Source organism: Eschrichtius robustus, chromosome 13 (genome assembly GCF_028021215.1).
Source record: "Eschrichtius robustus isolate mEscRob2 chromosome 13, mEscRob2.pri, whole genome shotgun sequence".
Taxonomy (NCBI): domain Eukaryota; kingdom Metazoa; phylum Chordata; class Mammalia; order Artiodactyla; family Eschrichtiidae; genus Eschrichtius; species Eschrichtius robustus.
The window spans coordinates 69,486,653-69,512,674 of record NC_090836.1 but is presented as its reverse complement, the minus strand read 5'-3'; the positions used below and the strand labels follow the sequence as shown (position 1 = coordinate 69,512,674).

Below are 26,022 nucleotides of genomic sequence, written 5' to 3'. Positions count from 1 at the left end.
GTATGAAAACACAAAAGTCCCTGAAAAGCCAAAACAGTCTTGAGAAAGAACAACAAAGCTGGGGGTATCACGCTCCCTGATTCCAAATACTACAAAGCTACAGTAATCAAAACAGTATGGTGCTGGCAAAAAACAGACACATAGCTCAATGGAACAGAATAGAGAGTCCAGAAATGAAGCCACACTTTTATGGGTACTTAATCTCCGACAAAAGAGGCAAGAATATACAATGAGGAAAAGGCAGTCTCTTCAACAAACAGTGTTGGGAAAACTGGACAGTTATATGCAAAACAATCAAAGGGGACTACTTTCTCAAACCATGCACAAAAATAAATTCAAAATGGATTAAAGACTTAAATGTAAAACCTGAAGCCATAACACTTCTAGAAGAAAACACAGGAAGTAAGCTCTTTGACACTGATCTTAGTAATATTTCATGGATATGTCTCCTCAGGCAAAGGAAACAAAAGCAAAAATAGACAAATGGGACTAAATCAAATGGAAAGGCTTTTGCACAGCAAAGGAAACTAACAACAAAATGGAAAGGTCACCTACTGAATGGGAGAAGATATATGCAAATGATACATCTAATAAGGGGTTGACATCCAAAATATACAAAGAACTTATACAACTCAACATCAAAAAAACCCCCAACAACCCAATCAAAAATGGGCAGAGGATCTGAATAGACATTTTTCCAAAGAAGGCACACAGATGGTCAAAGGCACATGAAAAGATGCTCAACATCACCAATCATCAAGGAAATGCAAATCAAAACCACAATGAGATATCACCTCACACCTGTCAGAAATGGCTATCAATGAAAAGAACACAAGTAACAAATGTTGGAGAGGGTGTGGAGGAAAGGGAACCCTCGTGCACTGTTGGTGGGGATGTAAATTGGCGCAGCCACTATGGAGAACAGACGGACATTCCCTAAAAAACTAAAAATAGAACTTCATATGATACAGCAATTCTACTCTTGGGTATTTATCTGAAGAAAACAAAAACACTAATTTGAAAAGATAAATGCACCCCTGTGTTCACTGCAGCATTATTTACAATAGCCAAGACATGCAAGATATGGAAACAACCTAAGTGCTCCTCAGTAGATGAATGAGATGAATGGAAACAGAAGATGTGACACACACACAATGGAATATTACTCAGCCATAAAAAAGAATGCAATTTTGCCATTTGCAACAACATGGATAGACTTGGCGGATATTATGTTAAGTGAAATAAGTCAGACAGAGAAAGACAAATACTGAATGATTTAATTTATATGTGGAATCTAAAAAGCAAAACAAATGAATAACCATAACTAAACAGAAACAGACTCACAGATACAGACAACAAACAGGTGGTTGCCAGAGGGGAGTGGGTCAGGGACAGGGAGGGAGAGAAATAGGTGAGGGAGATTAAGAGGTACAAAATTCCAGCTGCAAAACAAATGAGTCATGGGTATGAAATGTACAGTGTGGTGGGCAAGGGTGGGGGGGTGGGGAAGGGATGAACTGGGAGTTTGGGGTTAGCACATGCAAACTATTATATATAGAATGGATAAACAACAAGGTCCTACTGTATAGCGCAGGGAACTATATTCAATATCATGTGATAAAACATAATGGAAGAGAATATACTGACAAAAAAGAATATATATATATATGTATATGACTGAATCACTTTGCTGTATAGCAGAAATTAACACAACATTGTACATCAACTATACTTCAATTAAAAAAGTAACTATGGCTCCCATCAAGCCTCTTACATAGCCTCAACCACCAGAGGGCAGACAGCAGAAGCAAGAAAAACTACAATCCTGCAGCCTGTGGAAGAAAAACCACATTCACAGAAAGATAGACAAGATGAAAAGGCAGAGAGCTACATACCAGATGAAGGAACAAGATAAAACCCCAGAAAAACAACTAAATGAAGTGAAGATAGGCAACCTTCCAGAAAAAAAATTCAGAATAACGATAGTGAAGATGATCCAGGACCTCGGAATAAGAATGGAGGCAAAGATCGAGAAGATGCAAGAAATGTTTAACAAAGACCTAGAAGAACTAAAGAACAAACAAACAGAGATGAACAATACAATAACTGAAATGAAAACTACACTAGAAGGAATCAATAGCAGAATAACTGAGGCAGAAGAACGGATAAGTGACCTGGAAGACAGAATGGTGGAATTCACTGCTGCAGAACAGACTAAAGAAAAAAGAATGAAAAGAAATGAAGACAGCCTAAGAGACCTCTGGGACAACATTAAACGCAACAACATTCGCATTATAGGGGTCCCAGAAGGAGAAGAGAGAGAGAAAGGACCAGAGAAAATATTTGAAGAGATTATAGTCGAAAACTTCCCTAACATGGGAAAGGAAATAGCCAAACAAGTCCAGGAAGCGCAGAGAGTCCCATACAGGATAACCCCAAGGAGAAACACACCGAGACACATAGTAATCAAATGGGCAAAAATTAAAGACAAAGAAAAATTATTGAAAGCAGCAAGGGAAAAACGACAAATAACATACAAGGGAACTCCCATAAGGTTAACAGCTGACTTCTCAGCAGAAACTCTACAAGCCAGAAGGGAGTGGCATGATATACTTAAAGTGATGAAAGGGAAGAACCTACAACCAAGATTACTCTACCTGGCAAGGATCTCATTTGGATTTGATGGAGAAATCAAAAGCTTTACAGACAAGCAAAAGCTAAGAGAATTCAGCACCACCAAACCAGCTCTACAACAAATGCTAAAGGAACTTCTCTAAGTGGGAAACACAAGAGAAGGAAAGGACCTACTAAACCAAACCCAAAACAATTAAGAAAATGGTCATAGGAACATACATATCGATAATTACCTTAAACGTGAATGGATTAAATGCTCCAACCAAAGACACAGGCTTGCTGAATGGATACAAAAACAAGACCCATATATATGCTGTCTACAAGAGACCCACTTCAGACCTAGGGACACATACAGACTGAAAGTGAGGGCATGGAAAAAGATATTCCATGCAAATGGAAACCAAAAGAAAGCTGGAGTAGCTATACTCATATCAGATAATATAGACTTTAAAATAAAGAATGTTACAAGAGACAAGGAAGGACACTACATAATGATCAAGGGATCAATCCAAGAAGAAGATATAACAATTATAAACATATATGCACCCAACACGGGAGCACCTCAATACATAAGGCAACTGCTAACAGCTATAAAAGAGGAAATCGACAGTAACACAGTAATAGTGGGGGACTTTAACACCTCACTTACACCAACGGACAGATCATCCAAAATGAAAATAAATAAGGAAACAGAAGCTTTAAATGACACAATAGACCAGATAGATTTAATTGATATTTATAGGACATTCCATCCAAAAACAGCAGATTACACTTTCTTCTCAAGTGCGCACGGAACATTCTCCAGGATAGATCACATCTTGGGTCACAAATCAAGCCTCAGTAAATTTAAGAAAATTGAAATCATATCAAGCATCTTTTCTGACCACAACGCTATGAGATTAGAAATGAATTACAGGGGAAAAAACGTGAAAAGCACAAACACATGGAGGTCAAACAATACGTTACTAAATAACCAAGAGATCACTGAAGAAATCAAAGAGGAAATCAAAAAATACCTAGAGACAAATGATAATGAAAACACGACGATCCAAAACCTATGGGATGCAGCAAAAGCAGTTCTAAGAGGGAAGTTTATAGCTATACAAGCCTACCTAAAGAAACAAGAAAAATCTCAAGTAAACAATCTAACCTTACACCTAAAGGAACTAGAGAAAGAAGAACAAACAAAACCCAAAGTTAGCGGAAGGAAAGGAATCATCAAGATCAGAGCAGAAATAAATGAAATAGAAACAAAGAAAACAATAGCAAAGATCAATAAAACTAAAAGCTGGTTCTTTGAGAAGATAAACAAAATTGATAAGCCATTAGCCAGACTCATCAAGAAAAAGAGGGACAGGACTCAAATCAATAAAATCAGAAATGAAAAAGGAGAAGTTGCAACAGACACCGCAGAAATACAAAGCATCCTAAGACACTACTACAAGCAACTCTATGCCAATAAAATGGACAACCTGGAAGAAGTGGACAAATTCTTAGAAAGGTATAACCTTCCAAGACTGAACCAGGAAGAAACAGAAAATATGAACAGACCAATCACAAGTAATGAAATTGAAACTGTGATTAAAAATCTTCCAACAAACAGAAGTCCAGGACCAGATGGCTTCACAGGTGAATTCTATCAAACATTTAGAGAAGAGCTAACACCCATCCTTCTCAAACTCTTCCAAAAAATTGCAGAGGAAGGAACACTCCCAAACTCATTCTATGAGGCCACCATTACCCTGATACCAAAACCAGACAAAGACACTACAAAAAAAGAAAATTACAGACCAATATCACTGATGAATATAGATGCAAAAATCCTCAACAAAATACTAGCAAACAGAATCCAACAACACATTAAAAGGGTCATACACCACGATCAAGTGGGATTTATCCCAGGGATGCAAGGATTCTTCAATATACGCAAATCAATCCATGGGATACACCATATTAACAAACTGAAGAATAAAAACCATATGATCATCTCAATAGATGCCGAAAAACTTTTGACAAAATTCAACACCCATTTATGATAAAAACTCTCCAGAAAGTGGGCATAGAGGGAACCTACCTCAACATAATAAAGGCCATATACGACAAACCCACAGCAAACATCATTCTCAACGGTGAAAAACTAAAAGCATTTCCTCTAATATCAGGAACGAGACAAGGATGTCCACTCTCACCACTATTATTCAACATAGTTTTCGAAGTCCTAGCCACGGCAATCAGAGAAGAAAAAGAAATAAAAGGAATACAAATTGGAAAAGAAGAAGTAAAACTGTCACTGTTTGCAGATGACATGATACTATACATGGAGAATCCTAAAAATGCCACCAGAAAACTACAAGAGCTAATCAATGAATTTGGTAAAGTTGCAGGATGCAAAATTAATGCACATCAGTCTCTTACATTCCTATACACTAATGATGAAAACTCTGAAAGAGAAATTAAGGAAACACTCCCATTCACCACTGCAACAAAAAGAATAAAATACCTAGGAATAAACCTACTTAGGGAGACAAAAGACCTGTATGCAGAAAACTATAAGACACTGATGAAAGAAATTAAAGATGATACCAACAGATGGAGAGATATACCATGTTCTTGGATTGGAAGAATCAATATTGTGAAAATGACTATACTACCCAAAGCAATCTACAGATTCAATGCAATCCCTATCAAATTACCAATGGCATTTTTTACGGAACTAGAACAAATCATCTTAAAATTTGTATGGAGACACAAAAGACCCCGAGTAGCCAAAGCAGTCTTGAGGGAAAAAAACGGAGCTGGAGGAATCAGACTCCCTGACTTCAGACTATACTACAAAGCTACAGTAATCAAGACAATATGGTACTGGCACAAAAACAGAAACACAGATCAATGGAACAAGATAGAAAGCCCAGAGATAAACCCACGCACCTATGGTCAACTAATCTATGACAAAGGAGGCAAAGATATACAATGGAGAAAAGACAGTCTCTTCAATAAGTGGTGCTGGGAAAACTGGACAGCTACATATAAAAGAATGAAATTGGAATACTCCGTAACACCGTACACAAAAATAAACTCAAAATGGATTCGAGACCTAAAAGTAAGACCGGACACTATAAAACTGTTAGAGGAAAACATAGGAAGAACCCTCTTTGACATAAATCACAGCAAGATCTTTTTTGACCCACCTCCTAGAGTAATGGAAATAAAAACAAAAATAAACAAATGGGACCTAATGAAACTTCAACGCTTTTGCACAGCAAAGGAAACCATAAACAAGACGAAAAGACAACCCTCAGAATGGGAGAAAATATTTGCAAACGAATCAACGGACAAAGGATTACTCTCCAAAATATATAAACAGCTCATGCAGCTCAATATTAAAGAAACAAACAACCCAATCCAAAAATGGGCAGAAGACCTAAAGAGACATTTCTCCAAAGAAGACATACAGATGGCCAAGAAGCACATGAAAAGATGCTCAACATCACTAATTATTAGAGAAATGCAAATCAAAACTACAGTGAGGTATCACCTCACACCAGTTAGAATGGCATCACCAGAAAATCTACAAACAACAAATGCTGGAGAGGGTGTGGGGAAAAGGGAACCCTCTTGCACTGTTGGTGGGAATGTAAATTGATACAGCCACTATGGAGAACAATATGGAGGTTCCTTAAAAAATTAAAAATAGAATTACCATATGATCCAGCAATCCCACTACTGGGCATATACCCAGAGAAAACCATAATTCAAAAAGACACACGCACCCTAATGTTCATTGCAGCACTATTTACAATAGCCAGGTCATGGAAGCAACCTAAATGTCCATCGACAGACGAATGGATAAAGAAGTTGTGGTACATATATACAATGGAATATTACTCAGCCATAAAAAGGAACGAAATTGAGTCATTTGTTGAGACGTGGATGGATCTAGAGACTGTCATACAGAGTGAAGTAAGTCAGAAAGAGAAAAACAAACATCGTATATTAACGCATGTAAGTGCAACCTAGAAAAACGGTACAGGTGAACCGGTGTGCAGGGCAGAAGTTGAGACACAGATGTAGAGAACAAACGTATGGACACCAAGGGGGGAAAACCGCGGTGGGGTGGGGATGGTGGTGTGCTGAATTGGGCGATTGGGATTGACATGTATACACTGATGTGTATAAAATTGATGACGGATTAAAAAAAAAAAAAGTAACTATGCAGTATCTTTGTATGGTGACAGATAATGACTGGAGCCATCACGGTGATCATCTTGAAATGTATAGAAATATCAAATCACTATGTTGTGTAACAGGAACTAACATAGTGTTAACTGTAGGTAAATTATACTTTAAAAACAAACAAAAACAAACAAACTCATAGAAAAAGAGATCAGGTTTGTGGTTACAAGAGGAGGGGGATGGGTGAAGGGGAATTGGATGAAGGCAGTCAAAAGGTACAAACTCCCAGTTATAAGATAAATAAGTAACAGGGAACATAGTGCACAACATAAATATAATTAACATTGCTATATGTTATATATGAAAGTTTTTAAGAGAGTAAATCCTGACAGTTCTTATCACAAGGAAAATGTTTTTTTCTTTCTTTAATTTTGTATCTATATGAGGTGATGGATGTTCACTAAACTTATTGTGATAAACATTTCATGATGTATGTAAGTCAAATAATTACGCTGTACACCTTAAACTTAAACAGTACTGTATGTCAATTATATCTCAATAAAACTGGAAGGAAAAAAATAAAGCATATGGAAATTTCATATATTTATTTATATATGTACTATTCATATACATATATGTGTATACACACACACAGACGTATGGAATGGAATACTACTCAACCACCAAAAAGAATGACATTTTGCCATTTGCAACAAAATGGATAGACTTGGTGGGTATTATGCTTAGTGAAATAAGTCAGAGAAAGACATATACTATATGTTATCATTATATGTAGAATCTGAAAAATGAAACAAACTAGTGAATATTTGTTCACTAGTTTATATTTTATTTAGAATAAAAAAAAAGAAAGAGGCTCACAGATAATAGAAAACAAGCTAATGGTTGTGAGTGGGGAGAGGGAAGGAAGGAGGAGCAGGATAGGGGTAGGGGATTAAGAGGTACAAACTACTATGTATAAAATAAATAAGCTACAAGGATATACAGCACAGGAAATATATACAATATTTTATAAAAACTATAAATGGAGTATAACCTCTAAAAATTGTGAATCACTCTTTTGTACACCTGAAACTTATATAATATGTAAACCAACTATATCTCAATTAAAAAAAAAATAAAAACATGTATTAAAAAAAAGCAGTCAATTTAGCTCATAGCCATCTAGGAAAAAATGAAACCTCATGCCTCATGACAAAGACTTTGGAATAACTATGCATGTTAAAGAGGGTAATAATAATAATTATTATTATGCACAGTAGCTAGAAACGCCAATTAAAGAACAATCATCAGATGCCTGTAGGGTGGGAGGTCTTTTGCATAAGTCTCAGCATTTATACCTACAGACACAGAGCAATCACTATTAGAAATTAATCTAAAAATGAATATTAATCTTAAAATGATAGATTATGTCAGCAAGCAAAATTGCTGTGAAACATACTACTGAGCATAAAGTAACGTTCTTCATCCAGTAATCAAATCCACTTTTAAATGTGGACAATTCCTCAAATTTTGAATGGGGACACTAAAAATCCATTTGTAAGCTGTCTGATTAGAATCTAGAACACATTTTTTTTCCCTACAAAATCAATGTCTTAACTTATAAATAAGTTCCCATTTCTCTCCCTCTAGGACATGTAAAAAACACAACTATTGCTTTTATATTATGCATTATGTGCCAGGAATTAAGTACTTTACATGGAGAACCGCAACCATGTGCATCAATATGACAGAGCTATGGGGTCTAAGAACTGAGACCACCTGTTTCAACATGATTTATTTGTTTGTTGCAAGAAAACTTTCCCCAGGAAAGATAAGACTGTAAACCAATAAATAACTTCATTGTTTGTTTCAGGAAATTCCCATATATTAATTTACCTCAGACAAACAATCTGCTTTCGTTGGCAGAGAGTTCACTTATCAAGCAACAGTTTACATATCAAGACTTGGTTCAAGACCCTCACCTTGCTATAGATACTAACCATAAAACTTACATCATGAAATTTCCCCAATCCCAGTCTGTTCTCCACCTTAAAAAAGCTGCCTTAAGCTCCTTGAGCCCAGACTTCCAAATCTTGTAAATATCCTTTCCTGACTTCCTCCTTCAGAGACAGTCAAGACTGTCAAGGGGAATTCCTCTATTGCTGAAGGGCATTCTAATAAACTTAGTTTTGCTTGATTAACAGGGTGCCTGGAGATATTTTGGGGGAGCTGAATAACATATATTTAGTCCGTAAATCCTCTTAACAACCTTATGAGTAAATTCTATTCTTACGTTATTTTTCACAGATGAGAAAACTGAGGCACACCGAATAGTTAAGTGACTTAGGCAAGGACACAAAACAACTTAAGTCACATGAATCTAAACTACGGTACTAATATTACTGAGTCCTTCTTCCCCCTAAGTCTATTGATTTGAAGATACCCTAAAGAACCCTATGCCCTGATCCTCTCAGCCCTGTTCAGTAATTATAGTTCTAATTACTGTAATTAGTAATTGTATTGTCTTCCTCACTGAACTCTTTGAGGACAGGGACATGTCTTGTTTGTCTCCATACTGCCAGTGCCTACCTAGCATAATCTCTGACACATGGTAGGCATTCAATAAATGTTTATAAAATAAATATTAAATAAAACCCTACTTTACAAATGAGGCTCTGAGATATTAAGAGTCTTGCTTTAACTCACCCAGAAGGTAACTGTCAGAATTGGTGCTCCTGCTAATGCACCACTCTTTAGTTCAACTTGTAAACGAGTTCTCGAAGAGCAGTTTTTATGAGATGAGTCTACAAACAGTGCAACAGGGATTCACGTGTATAAAGTCCTACCAAAATATTGTATTTCTTTGCTTTCTGCTGAAATGTTATCATCTCAGTGTGACCGTACAGATCATCTCATGTTGATTAGATGCTGGAATCTCACATTTGTCTCTGATTAATAACAAATGGAAAGCTTTAATTGGTAAATGCAATTTCTGACAATGTTTTGAAACACTGGGAAGTTACTACATACTTTCCTTGGTATTAAAACATTTGTAATGCACTTCTCTTTACCCATATAAGTAGAGCTTTACCCATATAAGGTTCTTTTCTTTTTCTTTATTATAAGGAGAAATGAATGTTATATAAATATTTGGGCATCAGAAAAAAAGTTTAAAATTTTACATAGAAGTTAAAATTATGAAAGGAAAGAAGGTAGGCTTGGAATGGTTTTCTGCTCCTAAGAGAGATACTCATATAGCAAACAATATAAGGAAATAAAATAGAATAAAATAAGCAACCTAAAGAGACGCATCAACCAAATGCAAATGTGTGAACCCTGTTTTGATTTTGAATTGAACCAACTGATATAAAAGACATTTTGAGCCAATCACGGAAATGTGAATGAGGATAAGTAATAGATTATTATGGAAAGAAATCCTTAACTTAGAAATATATATTTACGTATTTATGTGAAATAACAAATTGTTTGAGATTTACTTTAAAATTCTCCAGGGAAGGTGAGTATGGGTGGCAAATGTGTGTCTGTGTGCACTTTCATGTGTGCCCTGATGAAACGAGATTGGTAAAATGTTTATAATTACTGAAGTTTGTGATGAGTACATGGGGATTTATTATACTCTACTCTCCACTTCTGGACATGTTTAAAGTTTTCAGCATAAAAAACTTAAAAAATGGCTAATTCTCCCAGTGTTGTACTAGGTATACAAAGCACCTGATCATTCACACATATACTGGCTACAAACGCAGTATCACAACCCAAAGCAAAAAATTATTCTCATCTGTGTATAGACTCTAAAATTTAAGGAAGCAGTTACTTCTTCTTCTGGGAGAATTTTATGCAGTCTCTAGCTGAGAATCAAGGAAGCTTTTTCCCAGTTGTCCATCTCTTCTGTGTGTATTAGAAACCTCAGGTTTTCTGCTAATGAAAGGACTCTGTACCACACTGGGCAGAGTGTGGGTCTTCTCTTATTCACTCCTGCTTCTCCTAGACTGGTTTTTTACAGAGTACCAGGTGATTCATTAAGTGCCAAGCCATCCTTTATTTTAGTAAGATAAATAGCCCCAAGAATCCTGAAAGTGAGTATCTCAATTATAAGACACATATTCCTTTAAGGACACAGAATATGTCCTTATGCAATTTAGAGTAAAACACAGTATAAAATATGCTTTATATTAAGCACTTTTTATTTCTGGCCTGCTTCCTGGGTATTTATTTAAGCATGACTTTTTCTCTCCTGATAACATGAAAAATCCTTCCAAAATGTGAAAGAAAATGCTAATGATCTTCAGGACCAACTAGTTTTACTGTATCTACACCTATACCTTTCATCTGATTTTAAGCTGGTAAAAAGTCAAAATGTGATATGCAGCAAATAACAAGGGTCTCAAATACTGAACAGGAAAAAAGGCTCAGATTACAATGTCCTATAGACGTACTAACTCAGAAATGTAGGTCAAATCCTTTTATAATATTTTCATGAGTTCTTAATTTTTTTAAAATTAATGTATGCTTTGACAATGGAAAATGGATTAAGGCATTCTGTTGTTAGCTATTATTTTATTGCCTATTTAAAATATATTGCAATGTTTTTCAAATATTTATGTAACATGGCATTAATGTTTAGAAAAGCAAAATTAGCAATTGATTCCACAAACAGATACATCTAATACCTTGCTTCAATTGAAATCACTGCTGCTTCTTCAGCGCAATAATGGCATAACATCTGGGAGATTTCACAGGATCAAACAACTTCACAAGTGCAGACCATGCAATATCATCCTGCAAATTGGTAAGTGATTTAAATAGGCAACTACTTGTTGTAGATAAAAATGAGAGATGTTAGACTACATACTGGAATATAAAAACTACATGAAAAACAAATTATATAAAAGAAAATTATTCTTTGTTGAATAAAATTAACATTTAGAAATTCACCTTCGGGAATTTATGTTGAGGAGATAATTAAAGATGTGCATAGAGAGTGAACCACAAGGCTACTCCTTGCTGCAATTGTGAAAAACTGGAAGTGGCTAGAGACAACTGAGTATTACTTAAATAAATTATATGATGAAACATTATTCAGCTTCTGTAGTACATTTAATGAGATGGAAAAATTCTAAATAAAACAAATGAAACAAATTAGATGCAAAACTGCATTTACAATTTGATTCCAACTTTTATTAAAGTAGAAATAATATGCTCATACACATACATGCAACAAACATATATTAGAAGCTCTAGAAAACATATCAATAATTTAATAGCTAATGCTGAAAGGTGAGATAATCATTACTTTTAATTTTCTTCTTTATATTCTTCATTTAAAATTTTCTAACATTAAGTGTGTATTACTTTTATAATAGTAAAATATTATTTAAAATATTAACAAAATGAACAATTATATGATTTCTATCACTTCATTACCAATCTGTTAAACTTGGTGCATACTGTTTTGCCTACCTATTTTATTTAGGTCACTGGAAATTGTTTTGAAAGGGAAATGATGAGTACCTAGTAAAATAAGGCTGATTCTGTGACCTAACAAGTTGAGAACCGAAAGTTTCCAGTGATTTTGAATTAGTTAGTAGCTTAGGAAAGTACATAATTATCTAAATATTTAAAAATTGCCTTTCTCCATAAAAATACCATTTATTAAAATCCATTTGTTCCAAGTAGTTTGCTGAAAAGAAGTAAAGCTCTCCATATGATAAAACAAAATTATTAAAATAAAGAGTTTATACTGGAAACAAGGCTGAATCCACAAATGGGCTTAATTTTAAATAGCTCAAAAACATAATTTTGATCATAGCTTAGAGTAGAATCTGAAAAACACATTTTTCCCAAAGATAACAAAAAATCATATTTTTTTGGTCATTCAACAAAGATAAAACAAATAAGACTGTGAAAAAAACAGAAGCAATTATCACTGATGAGAAAGAAATTTCTACACTGCAGAGTGTATATGTCCGAAAATTCAAAAGTGAATTAAAAGGTGATTCTTACAAAATGAAGCATATAAATGATATCTTTTACATCTGGCCTTTATTAATTTTAGCTATACAATATGTCACATATGATGGTTTGTGTGCATTGTCTACTGTATAGTAATTACCATAAAATCAAAAGAATGTAAACTTTATCATAGTAGCTTTGCTGGAAACATCTGTTGTACATATGTTTTTGTTTCAAAAGAGAAGGAAAGAATATTTAGACTTGGAAAATATAATGAGAAAAATTATCTTACTAGTTTTATGTGAAAGAATGTTATCCTAGTTATAAGCAGATCTATATTACTGGGTTTAATAAAGATATTTGTTATGCATTTAAAATTAACATAATTTACCTGCTCTTTCAGGTAGCAAAGTCGATCCAGAAGAATCAATGTCTCTATGCAAGGAGCCAGAACAACTTTCAACTAAAAGAAAGAATAAGATAGGACAGTGGTACTTTAAAACAAAAATACTATCTTAACACTTGCTTAAGAAAATGTATCTACAGAAACTCATATAAGGCCAAATACCCATTGTACATCTTCAGAAAATAAATACTTCAGAGATCGAAAGTTTTTCTTTAATAGTAAAAGGAAAAGGATGTCCTTTGAGTGACTTTGGGGTAGAATCCAAGAGCAATCATACATATGTGATAGAAAGCTTTTAAAGGGGTACTAAGAATGAAATTCATTAAAAGGAATGCTTGTGAAATAACTGCATTGAGACCAATATGTGTTCAAAGAACTCTAAAACTTCTTTCCATGCATTTATAATACACTTTAAGAGAAATCTACCATGTGTTCTCCTTATTACATTACTGACACCTAATATAGTTCTAAAATAGGAAATGATACAAAACGGTTTTTCTACATTAAGAGAAAAACAACACAGATTGGTTGGCCCCATAAAAAAATTTAATAGGATGCTACTCAAGTCCAGCAACATATTCAACTTAGTATGTTTAATTCTGAGATTTACCATATTAAAAGCCTCCAGCTCATTCATTCTAGGCTTATACTTCTCGTAGTAGTCCATTATAATTTTTTCTGGCAGCTTCAAGATAAAACAACAATAATAAATTTAATAACAGTTAAAAATATTTTTTTCTAATCAAACATACCCTGAAGTAAAACAAACATAACAATTTAAAACAACCTTAGGTGTCTGAAGAGCTCTAAGGATATTCATGAAGCAAGTCAATATAATTAAATTCTTTCATTTAAATCTTCTGTACCAATATAGGTTATTCAGTATATCATAAGTAAAATCACCAATAACAACCTATTAACTTTGTTTGATTTCAACAAGTAGTGATGAAATACTTACTTTCACTCGTTTCTATGCTTGGGGTGCACAGTAGGTAGGAGCTCAATAAACAGTTCTTGAACAAAATTAAAATTTAAACAATATATCTAAAACTATATCCTAAAGAATAACTCAAAGGCAAAAGGAATACAGTAAGGACACATATTCATATTTAAGGTAATTTCTTCTAACATCCACTTAACAAATCCATCAACAAGCATTGCTTTCTGTTTTTTCTCTAAAACATATGACACCCATAGTACACTGAACCTTTGTGGTTAGTAGGCCACTTTCTAGGTCATTTATATGTTTCTGTTCCCACCAGTTGAGCTTTATGCCTACTGAATTAATTGTATTTCTTCCTAAACTTGTTATTCCAGTTATATTATTATGACATGAATAAATATTACAAAACCAATGAGATATAAATGCAAAAGGAAAAGTTGTTTCTCTATAAGTTAAATGCCTCTGTGAAAGGCCTGATAAAGGAAAATCACCAGGAGAAATTGCTGTCAAATTATATGTGGTCAAAACAAGTGAAAGACTGAATAAAGAGAGTCCAAAATCTGAAAAGATTTGTATTCAGATTTCCTTGAAAATATCTAAATATTTTTTCAAAGCCCCTATTCTTTTTCTATTACATGAAATTTCTTTTGAATTCAAAAAATACAAAAGGGTAGGTAACAGTGACAAGTAAAGCTTTGTCTCATCCAATTTCTAGTGTAGCTTTCCAGAAAAGATCTCCCCTTTGGTATAGAACCCAAGCAGATTATGGCCTTCTCTCCAACCCTTTTTAAATTTATTTATTTATTTATTTTTGCTGTGTTGGGTCTTCGTTTCTGTGTGAGGGCTTTCTCCAGTTGCGGTGAGCGGGGGCCACCACTCTTCATCGCAGCGCGCGGGCCTCTCACTGTCGCGGCCTCTCCCGTTGCGGAGCACAGGCTCCAGACACGCAGGCTCAGTAGTTGTGGCTCATGGGCTTAGTCGCTCCGCGGCATGTGGAATCCTCCCAGACCAGGGCTCGAACCCGTGTCCTCTGCATCGGCAGGCAGATTCTTAACCACTGCACCACCAGGGAAGCCCTCTCCAACCCTTTTTAAAATTTTGCCCATCTTTGAATCAAATGAGTACCTCCTGGACCAAATTTTTGCAGTAGAGGATATTGGACTAGATCTAGGTCTGCACTTCAAGCCAGCAAAAACTCTCATCTCAAAAAAATTGTGTGTGTGTTTGAATTATAGCCTTCAGTCTTCACTTCTGTCCTGTCATGTGAGATCAGCAGTTACAGGACAACTCAGAACTCACAATCTTTTTTCAATCCTGCCTCATCAGCATACTGCTTCCTACAAACATGGTTTTTCAATGTGATTCCTTGGGTTCTCCTATATTCTGTCTCCCCTTTATGTCAAACTGAGAAGCACCACCCTGGTCATCAATTGCATTTGTTCCAAACTAGGAATTGTTGATTTTTTTCCTCAGGATATGCTACTTTAAAGAACTATGTTGTTGGTTTTGTTGGTGATCTGTATGTAACCCTGGGCAATTTCTCTTGGCGTCTTTCTGCATCCCTCTTTACCTTCACTGTACTTCATAATGCACATGGTTTGAGATTTAATATTCTTTTTGATTTTGTCAAAAAAGGAGTTTGTGTTTCTATTTCTCTTTTTATTTGTTGCTTTTGTGTAATTTTGAAGAGAAAAGGTGAGAACATCACCTTTACTTTCCTATTTAAAAAAAAAGTGGAAGTCTTTTGCTTTACTTTGAGTAATCCAAAGCGGGATACTGTAAACTATGCATTACAGGTATGTTTGATGGACAGAAGTTAAGGTAGAAATCCAACTAGCAAAACTATATGCAAAGCTGTGTGCAAAAAACAAAACAAAATAAATGGCCTTGTTCTTATACCAAAAGTTTGGTGGATATAATTATATTAATATGTTTCTAAGTGAAAAATTCAGTGTTTAAGATATGATTTCATGCTTTAATCAACTTTTTCAATCAAATGCTCAACCATCAGTCTCATAAGATTAGATCAGAGAATCTATGGAAATTTTATGAAGACTGTTTTTTAATTCTAATATCAATTAGTAACATATGTATATTCATGGTCTTATTTTGCAGATGACATTATTGAGTGTTAAATCCAGTGAGAGCCAAGATAGGGCAAACATCCTAGAGATAAAGGAGGCGTCAGAATTGAGGAAGTGCCTGAGTGTAGATCATACTTAGGCAAGGACATACATGGAAACTTACAAGATGAAGTGCACATTGAATGGCAGCTGGGAGTTTTGGTCGTGAATTCCATTGCTCCCTGCTGCCCATCTCCTAGACTCCAGAAAAAGGGATTAATATTAGTTAAGCTGTATAACAGGGCCCTAGCTCAGTGAGCTGTCATTTAGGTTCAGGGAGATATCCAGTCCTAAAGAGAAACTGGGTGAGAGACAGTAAATGAGCAGTCATGTTGAGGAGCTTTAGGTTTTTTCCCTTACTTTTCTTACAATTTTTTTGACATTTTAACTCCAATACAGCTTATGTGTTAGACCAGCGGTCCCCAACATTTTTGGCACCAGGGACCGGTTTCAGGGAAGGCAATTTTTCCACGGATGGGGAGGGAGGTCGGTGGGGGGGGTGGATGGTTCAGGCGGTAATGCGAGCGATGGGTTAGGTGGTAATGAGAGGGATGGGGAGCGATGGGGAGCGGCAGATGAAGCTTCGCTGGCTCGTCCGCCACTCACCTCCTGCTGTGCGGCCGGGTTCCTAACAGGCCACAGACCTATACCGGTCCTCGGCCAGAGGGTTGGGGACCCCTGTGTTAGTGTATGTCCTACGATTCAACACACTTCAAATGCTTGATCAACTTCATCCTGTCTGCAAAAGTTTCAAGAATCAAAGTTCTGGATATAAGCATCTCTTCTTTAAATGCTTCAGTAAGATTCATCATTCCTTGAGTTTCTTCTGCCTTTATTTCAAACCTCAATTCTTCAATCTGCTTTAGAAGTACATTTATTTTGTCTGTTGGCAAGCACAGAGTTTTCTCTTTATTCTTCCTCGTAGGCTTATTTGTCTGATGAACACTAGTTTTAGAAAAATGCTAAGCATTCTTCTTGAGCTCAATGTCTGTTAATAAATTATATGAATATGACAAAAAGGAGCATTGGCTCTACAGTTAGACAGACTGCATTGGAATCCTTCCTCCCCAGTTTCCTAGATTTGAGCTTTAAGAAATCCACTTAACCTATGTCTCAATTTCCTTACCTATAAAATGAGGATAACTATTCATTTCATAAAGTCATCCTTAGCATTCAGTGAGATAATATAAACAAAGCTTTTAGCACAATGTTTGGCACAAAACAAAGGTTCAATAAACATTAGCTTTGCTCACATTATTTTTAAAAAATAAACATATTTTAGAAGTTTTAGATTTACAGATATTTTGAAGATAACAGAGTTTAGATATACCCTATATCCAGTTTCCCCTATTATTAACACCTTACAATACAGTTATTTGTTATAGTAAATGAACCAATAATGATATATTACTATTAGCTAAAGTTTACATTTCATCCAGATTTTCTCACTTTTTACCTAATGTCCTTTTTCAGTTCCAGGATCCCATCCAGTTTACTACATTGTATCTAGTCCTATTGGTTGTGACAGTTTTTCAGACTCGCCTTTTCTTTTCTTTTCTTTTTTTAAAATTTTTATTGGAGTATAGTTGACTCACAAGACTTGCCTTGTTTTTGATGACCTTGACAGTATTGAGGAGTACTAGTCAAGCATTGTGTAGGATGTTCCTTCACTGGGATTTGTCAGATGTTTTCCTCATAATTAAACTGGGGCTATGGGTTTTGAGAGGAAGACTACAGAAGTAAAGTATGATATTCCTCACATCATATTAAGGGTACGTACTATCAATATGATTTATCACTGTAGATACTGACCTTGAGTACTTGGCTGAGATAGTATTTGTCAGGTTTCTTCACTGTAATGTTCCTCCTTTTCCCCTTTCCACATTGTATGCTTTGGAAGAAAGTCACAACTTGCAGCCTACACTTAAGGAGTGAGGAGTTATGCTTAAGGAGTGAGGGTGCAATAACCAAATAAATTATTTAGAATTCTTTTCCATGGAAGATTTGTCTCTTCTCTTGCATTTATTTATTAAAATCATCTTTTTATAGATCTATATAAGGGGCCCAGGTACGCAAAGGTGGACCATACTTCAACTGCATGGGGAATGCGTCGTATGATTGGATGAGAGATAACATAGTTATTCGGAGATTCTCCCCACACGCTACCTGATCAGAAGATAGGTTAGCAATTGACCTTATTTTCACCAGTAGATGGTAGGACTGAGCCTGCTGATATACCCTTGGCTAGAACTCAAGGTAGGTGGATGTGGTACCAAATTGAGAATGCAAAGGAAAACTTCTTAAAGGAAATTAAAAGTGCTACTCCAGTGAACATATGAATGATATGAAAACAAAAGTCTTATTGCTGATAATGAGAAAGTTGTAGTGGTCTGGATAGAAGATCAAACCAGCCACAACATTCCCTTAAGCCAAAGTCTAATCCAGAGCAAGGCCCTAACTTTCTTCAATTCTATGAAGGCTGGGAGAGGTGAGGAAGCTGCAGAAGAAATTTGAAGCTAGCAGAGGTTGGTTCACGAGGTTTAAGGAAAGAAGCTGTCTCTGTAACATAAGAGTGCAAGGTGAAGCAGCAAGTACTGATGTAGAAGCTATAGTAAGTTATCCAGAAGATCTAGTTAAGATAATTAAAGAAGGTGGCTACATTAAACAACAGATTTTCAATGTAGATGAAACTGCCTTATATTGGAAGAAGACGCCATTTAGGACTTTCATAGCTAAAGAGGAGAAGTCAATGCTTGGCTTCAAAGCTTCAAAGAACAGGCTGAAATCTCTTGTCAGTTAGGGGCTAATACAGCTGGTGACTTTAGGTTGAAGCTGACCTCATTTACCATTCCAAAAATCCTAGGGCCCTTAAGAATTATGCTAAATCTACTCTGCTTGTGCTCTATAAATGGAACAACAAAGCCTGGATGATAGCACATCTGTTTACAACATGGTTCACTGAATATTTTAAGACTATTGTTGAGACCTACTGCTCAGAAAAAAAGATTCTTTCCAAAATATTACTGCTCATTGGCCATGCACCTCAAGAGCTCTCATGGAGATGCACAATGAGATTAAAATGCTGTTTTTATGCTGCTAACACAATATCCATTCTGCAGCCCATGGATCAAGCAGTAATTTTGACTTTCAAGTCTTATTTAAGAAATACATTTTGTAAGGCTATAGCTGCCATAAATAGTGATTCATCTGATGGATCTGGGCAAAGTAAATTGAAAACATCCTGGAAAGTATTCACTATTCTAGATGTAAGAACATTCATGATTCATGGGAGGATGTCAAAATAACAACATTAACAGGAGTTTGGAGGAAGCTGATTCCAACTCTCATAGATGACTCTGAGGGGTTCAAAACTTCAGTGGAGGAAGTAACTGCAGATGTGGCAGAAACAGCAAGAGAACTAGAATTAGAAGTGGAGCCTGAAGATGTGACTGAATTGCTGCAACCTCACGATAAAGCTTTCACAGGTGAGGAGTTGCTTCTTACGGAGGAGCAAAGAAAGTGGTTTCTTGAGGTGGGATCTACTCCTGGTGAAGAGGCTGTGAAGACTGTTGAGATGACAACAAAGGATTTAGAACATTACATAAACTTAGTTTATAAAGTAGCAGCAGAGTTTGAGAGGACTGACTCCAATTTTGAAAGACATTCTGCTGTGGGTAAAATGCTATCCAACAGCATTGCCTGCTACAGAGAAAATGTGAAAGGTCAATCTGTGGGTCAGACTTCATTGTTGCCGTATTTTAAGGAATAGCCACTGCCACCCCAGCCTTCAGCAGCCACCACCCTGCTCAGTCAGCACCACCTACACAGAGGCAAGACTCTGCACCAGCAAAAAGACTAGGACTTGCTGAAGGCTCAGATGATGGTCAGCAGTTTTCAGCAATAAAGTATTTTTATTTATTTACTTTTTGAATTTTTGAATTTTATTTTATTTTTTTATACAGCAGGTTCTTATTAGTTATCTATTTCATACATACTAGAGTATACATGACAATCCCAATCTCCCAATTCATCCCACCACCACCCCCGCCACTTTCCCCCCTTGGTGTCCATACGTTTGTTCTCTACATCTGTGTCTCTATTTCTGCCCTGCAAACCGGTTCATCTGTACCATTTTTCTAAGTTCCACATATATGTGTTAATATACAATATTTGTTTTTCTCTTTCTGATTTACTTCACTCTGTATGACAGTCTCTAGATTCATCCACGTTCTCTACAAATGACCCAATTTCGTTCCTTTTTATGGCTGAGTAATATTCCACTGCATATATGTACCACATCTTCTTTATCCATTCGTCTGTCGATGGGACACTTAGGTTGCTTCCATGTCCTGGCTATTGTAAATAGTGCTGCAATGAACATTGGGGTGCATGTGTCTTCTTGAATTATGGTTTTCTCTGGGTATATGCCCAGTAGTGGGATTGCTGGGTCATATGGTAATTCTATTTTTAGTTTTTTAAGGACCCTCCACACTGTTCTCCATAGTGGCTGTATCAATTTACATTCCCACCAACAGTGCAAGAGGGTAGCAATAAAATATTTTTTATTAAGGCATGTACATTATTTTTTTAGACATAATGCTACTGCACACAAAATAGACTAAAGTACAGTGTAAACATAATTTCTATATGCACTGGGAAACCAAAAAATTCACGTGACTCACTTTATTACGATATTTACTTTATTGCGGTGCTCTGGAACTGAACCCACAGTCTGAGGTATGCCTGTGTTATTACAGTGGTTGTAAAAAGCAGCAGGAACTTACTTATGGGAATAATGCACATGTTCTTTGCATATCACCAAAGATGACAGGCTTCCTATGTATTTAAACTGTATCAGGAATTCGCTGTTTCTTTAGGGTCAGATGACCTCATTTAACGTAGATCATTTCTGGATACAGTCAGTCCTCCATATCCATAGATGTGGAACCCACAGATACAGAGGGCTGACTGTACTATACCATTTTACATAAGGGACTTGAGCATCCTTGGGTTTTGTTATCAGTGGGGGGTTCTGGAACCAATTCCCCACGGATACCGAGGGACCACTGAATATTACTACATGGAAGTTTATGAGCTCCTTGTATTTTTTGTTGCCCTCCCACTTGTACTGAAACCACCGAGTGATTATGATTACTACTAATTAATCTTTGATCTAATGTCCAAAGATCAGTTTATTTGGTCTCTCCACATGTGCCTAGTCCTTTGGCCTCATCTCTCACCACTGTCTCCTCTACTTGCTTTATGCTCCAGCTGTGCGGAGTCCAGAATCATGTTTCTTGCTCTCTGTGGTTTTTGCCCAAGCAATTCCCCCCACCACACACACCTGAAATTCCTTGCTCCCTACCTTCCCACCTTGTTTGCTTAATGAACTCCTATGCATCCTTCAAGACCAAGCTAAGGCATCAATGTCCTCTGAGAAACCTTACAGGCAGAGTGAGTCACTCCAAGCATACATACTTTATATATGTCTAATGTTGTAAGTTCATGCTATAATTACTTGTTTTCTTTTCTCATGGGTTATGTCTTAATTATCTTTGTAGCTCCAGAGTTTCCACTCTTCTTGGCACATGGGAGATTCTTCAAAATAAATGTTTGCTGGTGAATAACTAAATGATTTTGGTCTAAAAAGTTTTGCTTTTGCTGGCCTGTTTTGGAGAAGTATTTAAGGATAATTTTCTGAATTATCCTCTATCCCTTCCACTAAGGTTCTAGCTTAGTGATTTTCAACTTTGTCCATTCAACAGCACACACCCCACTCCCATTAAATCACCAGTTTTATTGTCTTTTTCATTCTCAATATCTGAGAGTAATATTTATTTGAATATTCATCATACGTATACAGCACACAAACACACATACATGCAAGCTCTAGAACATAAGCTCCTTTTATTTTCCCTTCTTATGGACAAATGCTCCAGCTCGTTCTTTGTCCAGCAAGCAATAGTAGTTTTGCTGCTTTTAAAATCTGATGCTTTAAAAATTTACGGATGTGTGTGTGTGTGTACGCTCACGCATCCGTGTGTGTGCAGTACATGCATGTGGAAGGAGAAAGAGAGGAAATTAATACAAAAGAAGAAAAAAATGCTGTGGACCATGAATATGAAACCCTGAATACAATTTTAAAGGTTTTCTGAAATTTGGTGAGATACCAAAGTTTGGGACAGAAGATAAAATTTAAAAATACCTAATTTTTTTAAGGACTAGGTAAAGCTAATCACTAGGATTTTGTTATTTTAGACAATTGTAAAGTTCTATTAAAATATTTTACAAAGAAGTAATTGAACTTTACTCAATTACAAAGAATATTACTGTAAAATTTCATTCTAAGCAGTCCATCTATTATAAACAGTATACTTGCTGATATAAGGTAGCTGATGTTCTGCCACAATTTGTTTTCAGTGGCTTGGCTTTACTGTGAAATCTAAACACTCTTCTTAAACAGAACTGTATCTTATGCAGGGGTGAAACAATATCACCCTTAAACGGTTAAGGCTATAAAAAATTAAAAATCAAGGAGGGGATCATTTTGATAAAAAGTCTTCAACATATAAGAACAGAATCACTGCTTTTCCCCACTTCCCCACTCTATGTTCCTTGGTGTAACATGGCATTTTAAGATAATATGGGGTCTATAATAGGAATGTTAATGGAATCACTAAAATGACAAATGCTTGAAGACAGCGGATCTTAACTGGGGGTGATTTTGACCCCCAGGACATTTGTGGCAATGTCTGGATATTTTTTTAAAATTTATTTATTTTGCATTGTTACAATTAGGGTGCTACCGCGGACACCTAGTGGGTAGAGGTCAAAGATGTTAAACATCCTCCAACGCACAGGATAGTTCTCCACAATAAAGAATTATCCAAATGTCCAAACGTGCTGAGTTTGACAAAATCCTGCTCTAAGAGGAAATGTCCAATGCTGTCTGTCACAACTGACTACAGGACTTATGGATTGATATTTTAAGCTGTGTATGAACCACTTATATATCCAGCACATGCTGTTCTGGTCTTTGGAATGATGACTTGTCTGGGAATGTTGTTTTTCCTCATGTTTACATGATTTCTTGTGACTAAGAAAGTATCAGAGCATGTTAGGAGATTTCTAGGCACTTCACTTGCTTACACAGTTTTGAATATGAAGAGATGTGCTTTGAGAGATCAGAAACACATCAGTGGTATTCATCACACTTTCAATTATATATAAAAGTTTGTTAATAAATGATTATAAATTTAGTCAAAGATCTTTTAAACACTTTGGTATATCTAATATTTTAAATTTAAGTGGTTTTGATACTTTTTAGTAATTAGAATCTCGTGAAAATTAATTTCATTTTTTAAATGAAACTTCATAAATCTCTTCTTATTGTGTTTGTGGTCAAAACCTTCATTTTAGCACTGATATTTCATAATGTGGGAGAAAAATAATAGGATTTTGTATTATATCAGAAATATAAGCTTGGTTTTAATAACTTATCCTATTTCCAACCACTCTGGCCTGACAGACACAACTCTCAATTCCTCTTGTTTAACATAAAAACAAACAAAACACCCCTCAAAACACGTACTCATCTATTTGCTTCCTCTCACCCCACTACCTTTGAAATGCCTTATTAGGTTCTGTACTTTCCTCCCCTTCCAGCTTGGGTTTCTTGTTCCTTTTCTTTTCCTCACCCATTTTATTCAACATATTTATCTTTCAATGAACTTAAATAGTTTTAAGAGAAAAATCAGCAGGGCACTATTAATTGTCTTTACTAACTAATAAAGGTAATCATTTAAGACTGATATTTTATGGTGATACTTATCTACATTAGTCTTTTTCCTTTTGTTTTTAATTTCACTTCTCAGTACAGTGGTGGCTGACAGTGGAGGTTCTGATGTAAGTTGAATCTGCGTTCAAGTTCCAGCTCTGCCACTTGCTCTTCAACTCTGAGAAAATGACTTGCCTTTTTGTAAGCCTCTCTTTCTAGATCATTACATTGGGAATAATAATAGTATCTTACTCTTTTAGTGAAGAGTAAATGCGATAATGTTATGATGTCTTTAGCATAATAACTAGAACATAGTAAGTGCTTAGTAAATATCAGCTATTATTAATATTCTAATCAGTAATATAATAAGCATATTAAGAAACATTTACTATGGTTATTATTAGAGACAAACCTGGGAAGAGAAAGCCATCATGAAAAATAAGTAACATTCTTTCTGGATTTTTACAGTTTGGTTTTTGACAAAGGATAATACATTTTTAGTTTAAGTAAAAACTTAGCTCTATATTTGTAAGAATTATGCTTAGGTTTGTGTTCTTGATAGTAAATGTAAGACGCGGAATTGAGACATGAAGTAAATATTATGCACTAATAAAGACTAATTGGAAGGAAGACCAGTCTGATTAAAAATATTTAAAAAAAACAGAAATAAAATAACTAAGATAACACTGTCTATTCTTATTTATTTATGGAAGACTAGAAGGATCTTCATTTTGGTGACTAAATAAAAATGTTTATAGGAGTCATATCAATTGTATTATTATAAGCAGTACATATACAAAGATAAGAATCATAAAAACTAGTATTATTTAGTTAGCACTTACTATGTACATTTTATTGAGCATTTTATGTCTATTACCTCATTTAATTTTTCTTAAATCCTATGAATTAGAAATGAGCTATTTTACAGAGGAGGAAACTTATTAGTACCAGTCTAATTGCTTTAAGTAATAAAGCAACTGGGGAGTAAATGGATAACTGGTACAATAAACAATAATACCCTCTAGCTTTGATATAACTTAACCATATCTGTATAATTTTTCTCTTTCAAGAAGAAACTTAACCACCTTAATCACCATTCCTTAACCAACTATTTTATGCTTTATTTCAATTTATAATCAATTCAAAATACCAAAGTGATCCAGATTCAACTTAATATTTTAGTTAATAACTCATTTGAATCATGTTGAGAGTTATTTTTTTCTCGGTGTTAGACTATTTATTACCACTAGTCCATCAGCTTACTTTTTGTGTCTTCAACAATATGTTCTCAATTATTACCTTGGGCTTTCTATGACATTACCACTTTCCAGGATTCTCCCATTCAAAGGGTTTTTGAATTTAAGATTTTAAATTTTAACGCGTTATACAGCCTTTAAATACACGCAGTTTGAAATTAAAACCATCGTCTCCTGCTGTACTTACAATTCCCATTTGTTCTTGCTTTTTAAGTCTATTTTGCTTTGAAAATTGGCACATTTTTACCTGAATAAACCTGAAAGGGGAATCACTCTGGAGGTGTACAACAGCAAACTATCCGTATAATATTGACAGAAAAGGTGAACTGGAATAAAGGTAACTGAAGTTTGGCTTCAATATAATTTAGATGTTTTTCATGAATAAGAGAAAAGTAGAGGGCAAATAATTTTGTATTATCTCAATTCATAACCCTATAGAAGTTCTCTTGTTTCTTATAAAACAATGGGTAATCATATACTGACCTTGGACTCATCTAATCCAAGCTTCTTTAGAGACTTTCTGACATAATCCAGAAAGGAAGAGGATTTGGAATAAATTTTACCAACATGCCGATCACTGCAAAACAAAATTGAATCACTCTTTAGTTTTTCCAATTTAAATTATAGATGATTTTAAATTCAGTCATGAAATATTTTTAAATACCTTCTGTGCATATGGCACAAGCTCCACATGTGATAATAATGTAGTAATATTTTTGTGAACACTTTTAGTTTAC

At 35.2% G+C, this 26,022-nt stretch overlaps 1 protein-coding gene across 2 annotated transcripts in view; it reads right to left on the bottom strand.

Moving 5' to 3' along the window:
- METTL25 (methyltransferase like 25) overlaps positions 1-26,022 on the bottom strand; it is a 139,311-nt gene that overhangs the window by 25,546 nt on the left and 87,743 nt on the right. The window contains exons 9-12 of one of the 2 annotated variants that reach the window (XM_068560361.1): positions 25,769-25,862; positions 13,797-13,871; positions 13,172-13,243; positions 11,499-11,607 (exon numbers count right to left, since the gene is read on the bottom strand). In XM_068560361.1, coding sequence (XP_068416462.1) covers positions 11,515-11,607; positions 13,172-13,243; positions 13,797-13,871; positions 25,769-25,862 — 334 coding nt within the window. In that variant the 3' untranslated portion in view covers positions 11,499-11,514. Of the gene's footprint in view, positions 1-11,415; positions 11,608-13,171; positions 13,244-13,796; positions 13,872-25,768; positions 25,863-26,022 lie in introns of those variants that run through there. The other variant, XM_068560360.1, reaches the window with a different exon arrangement.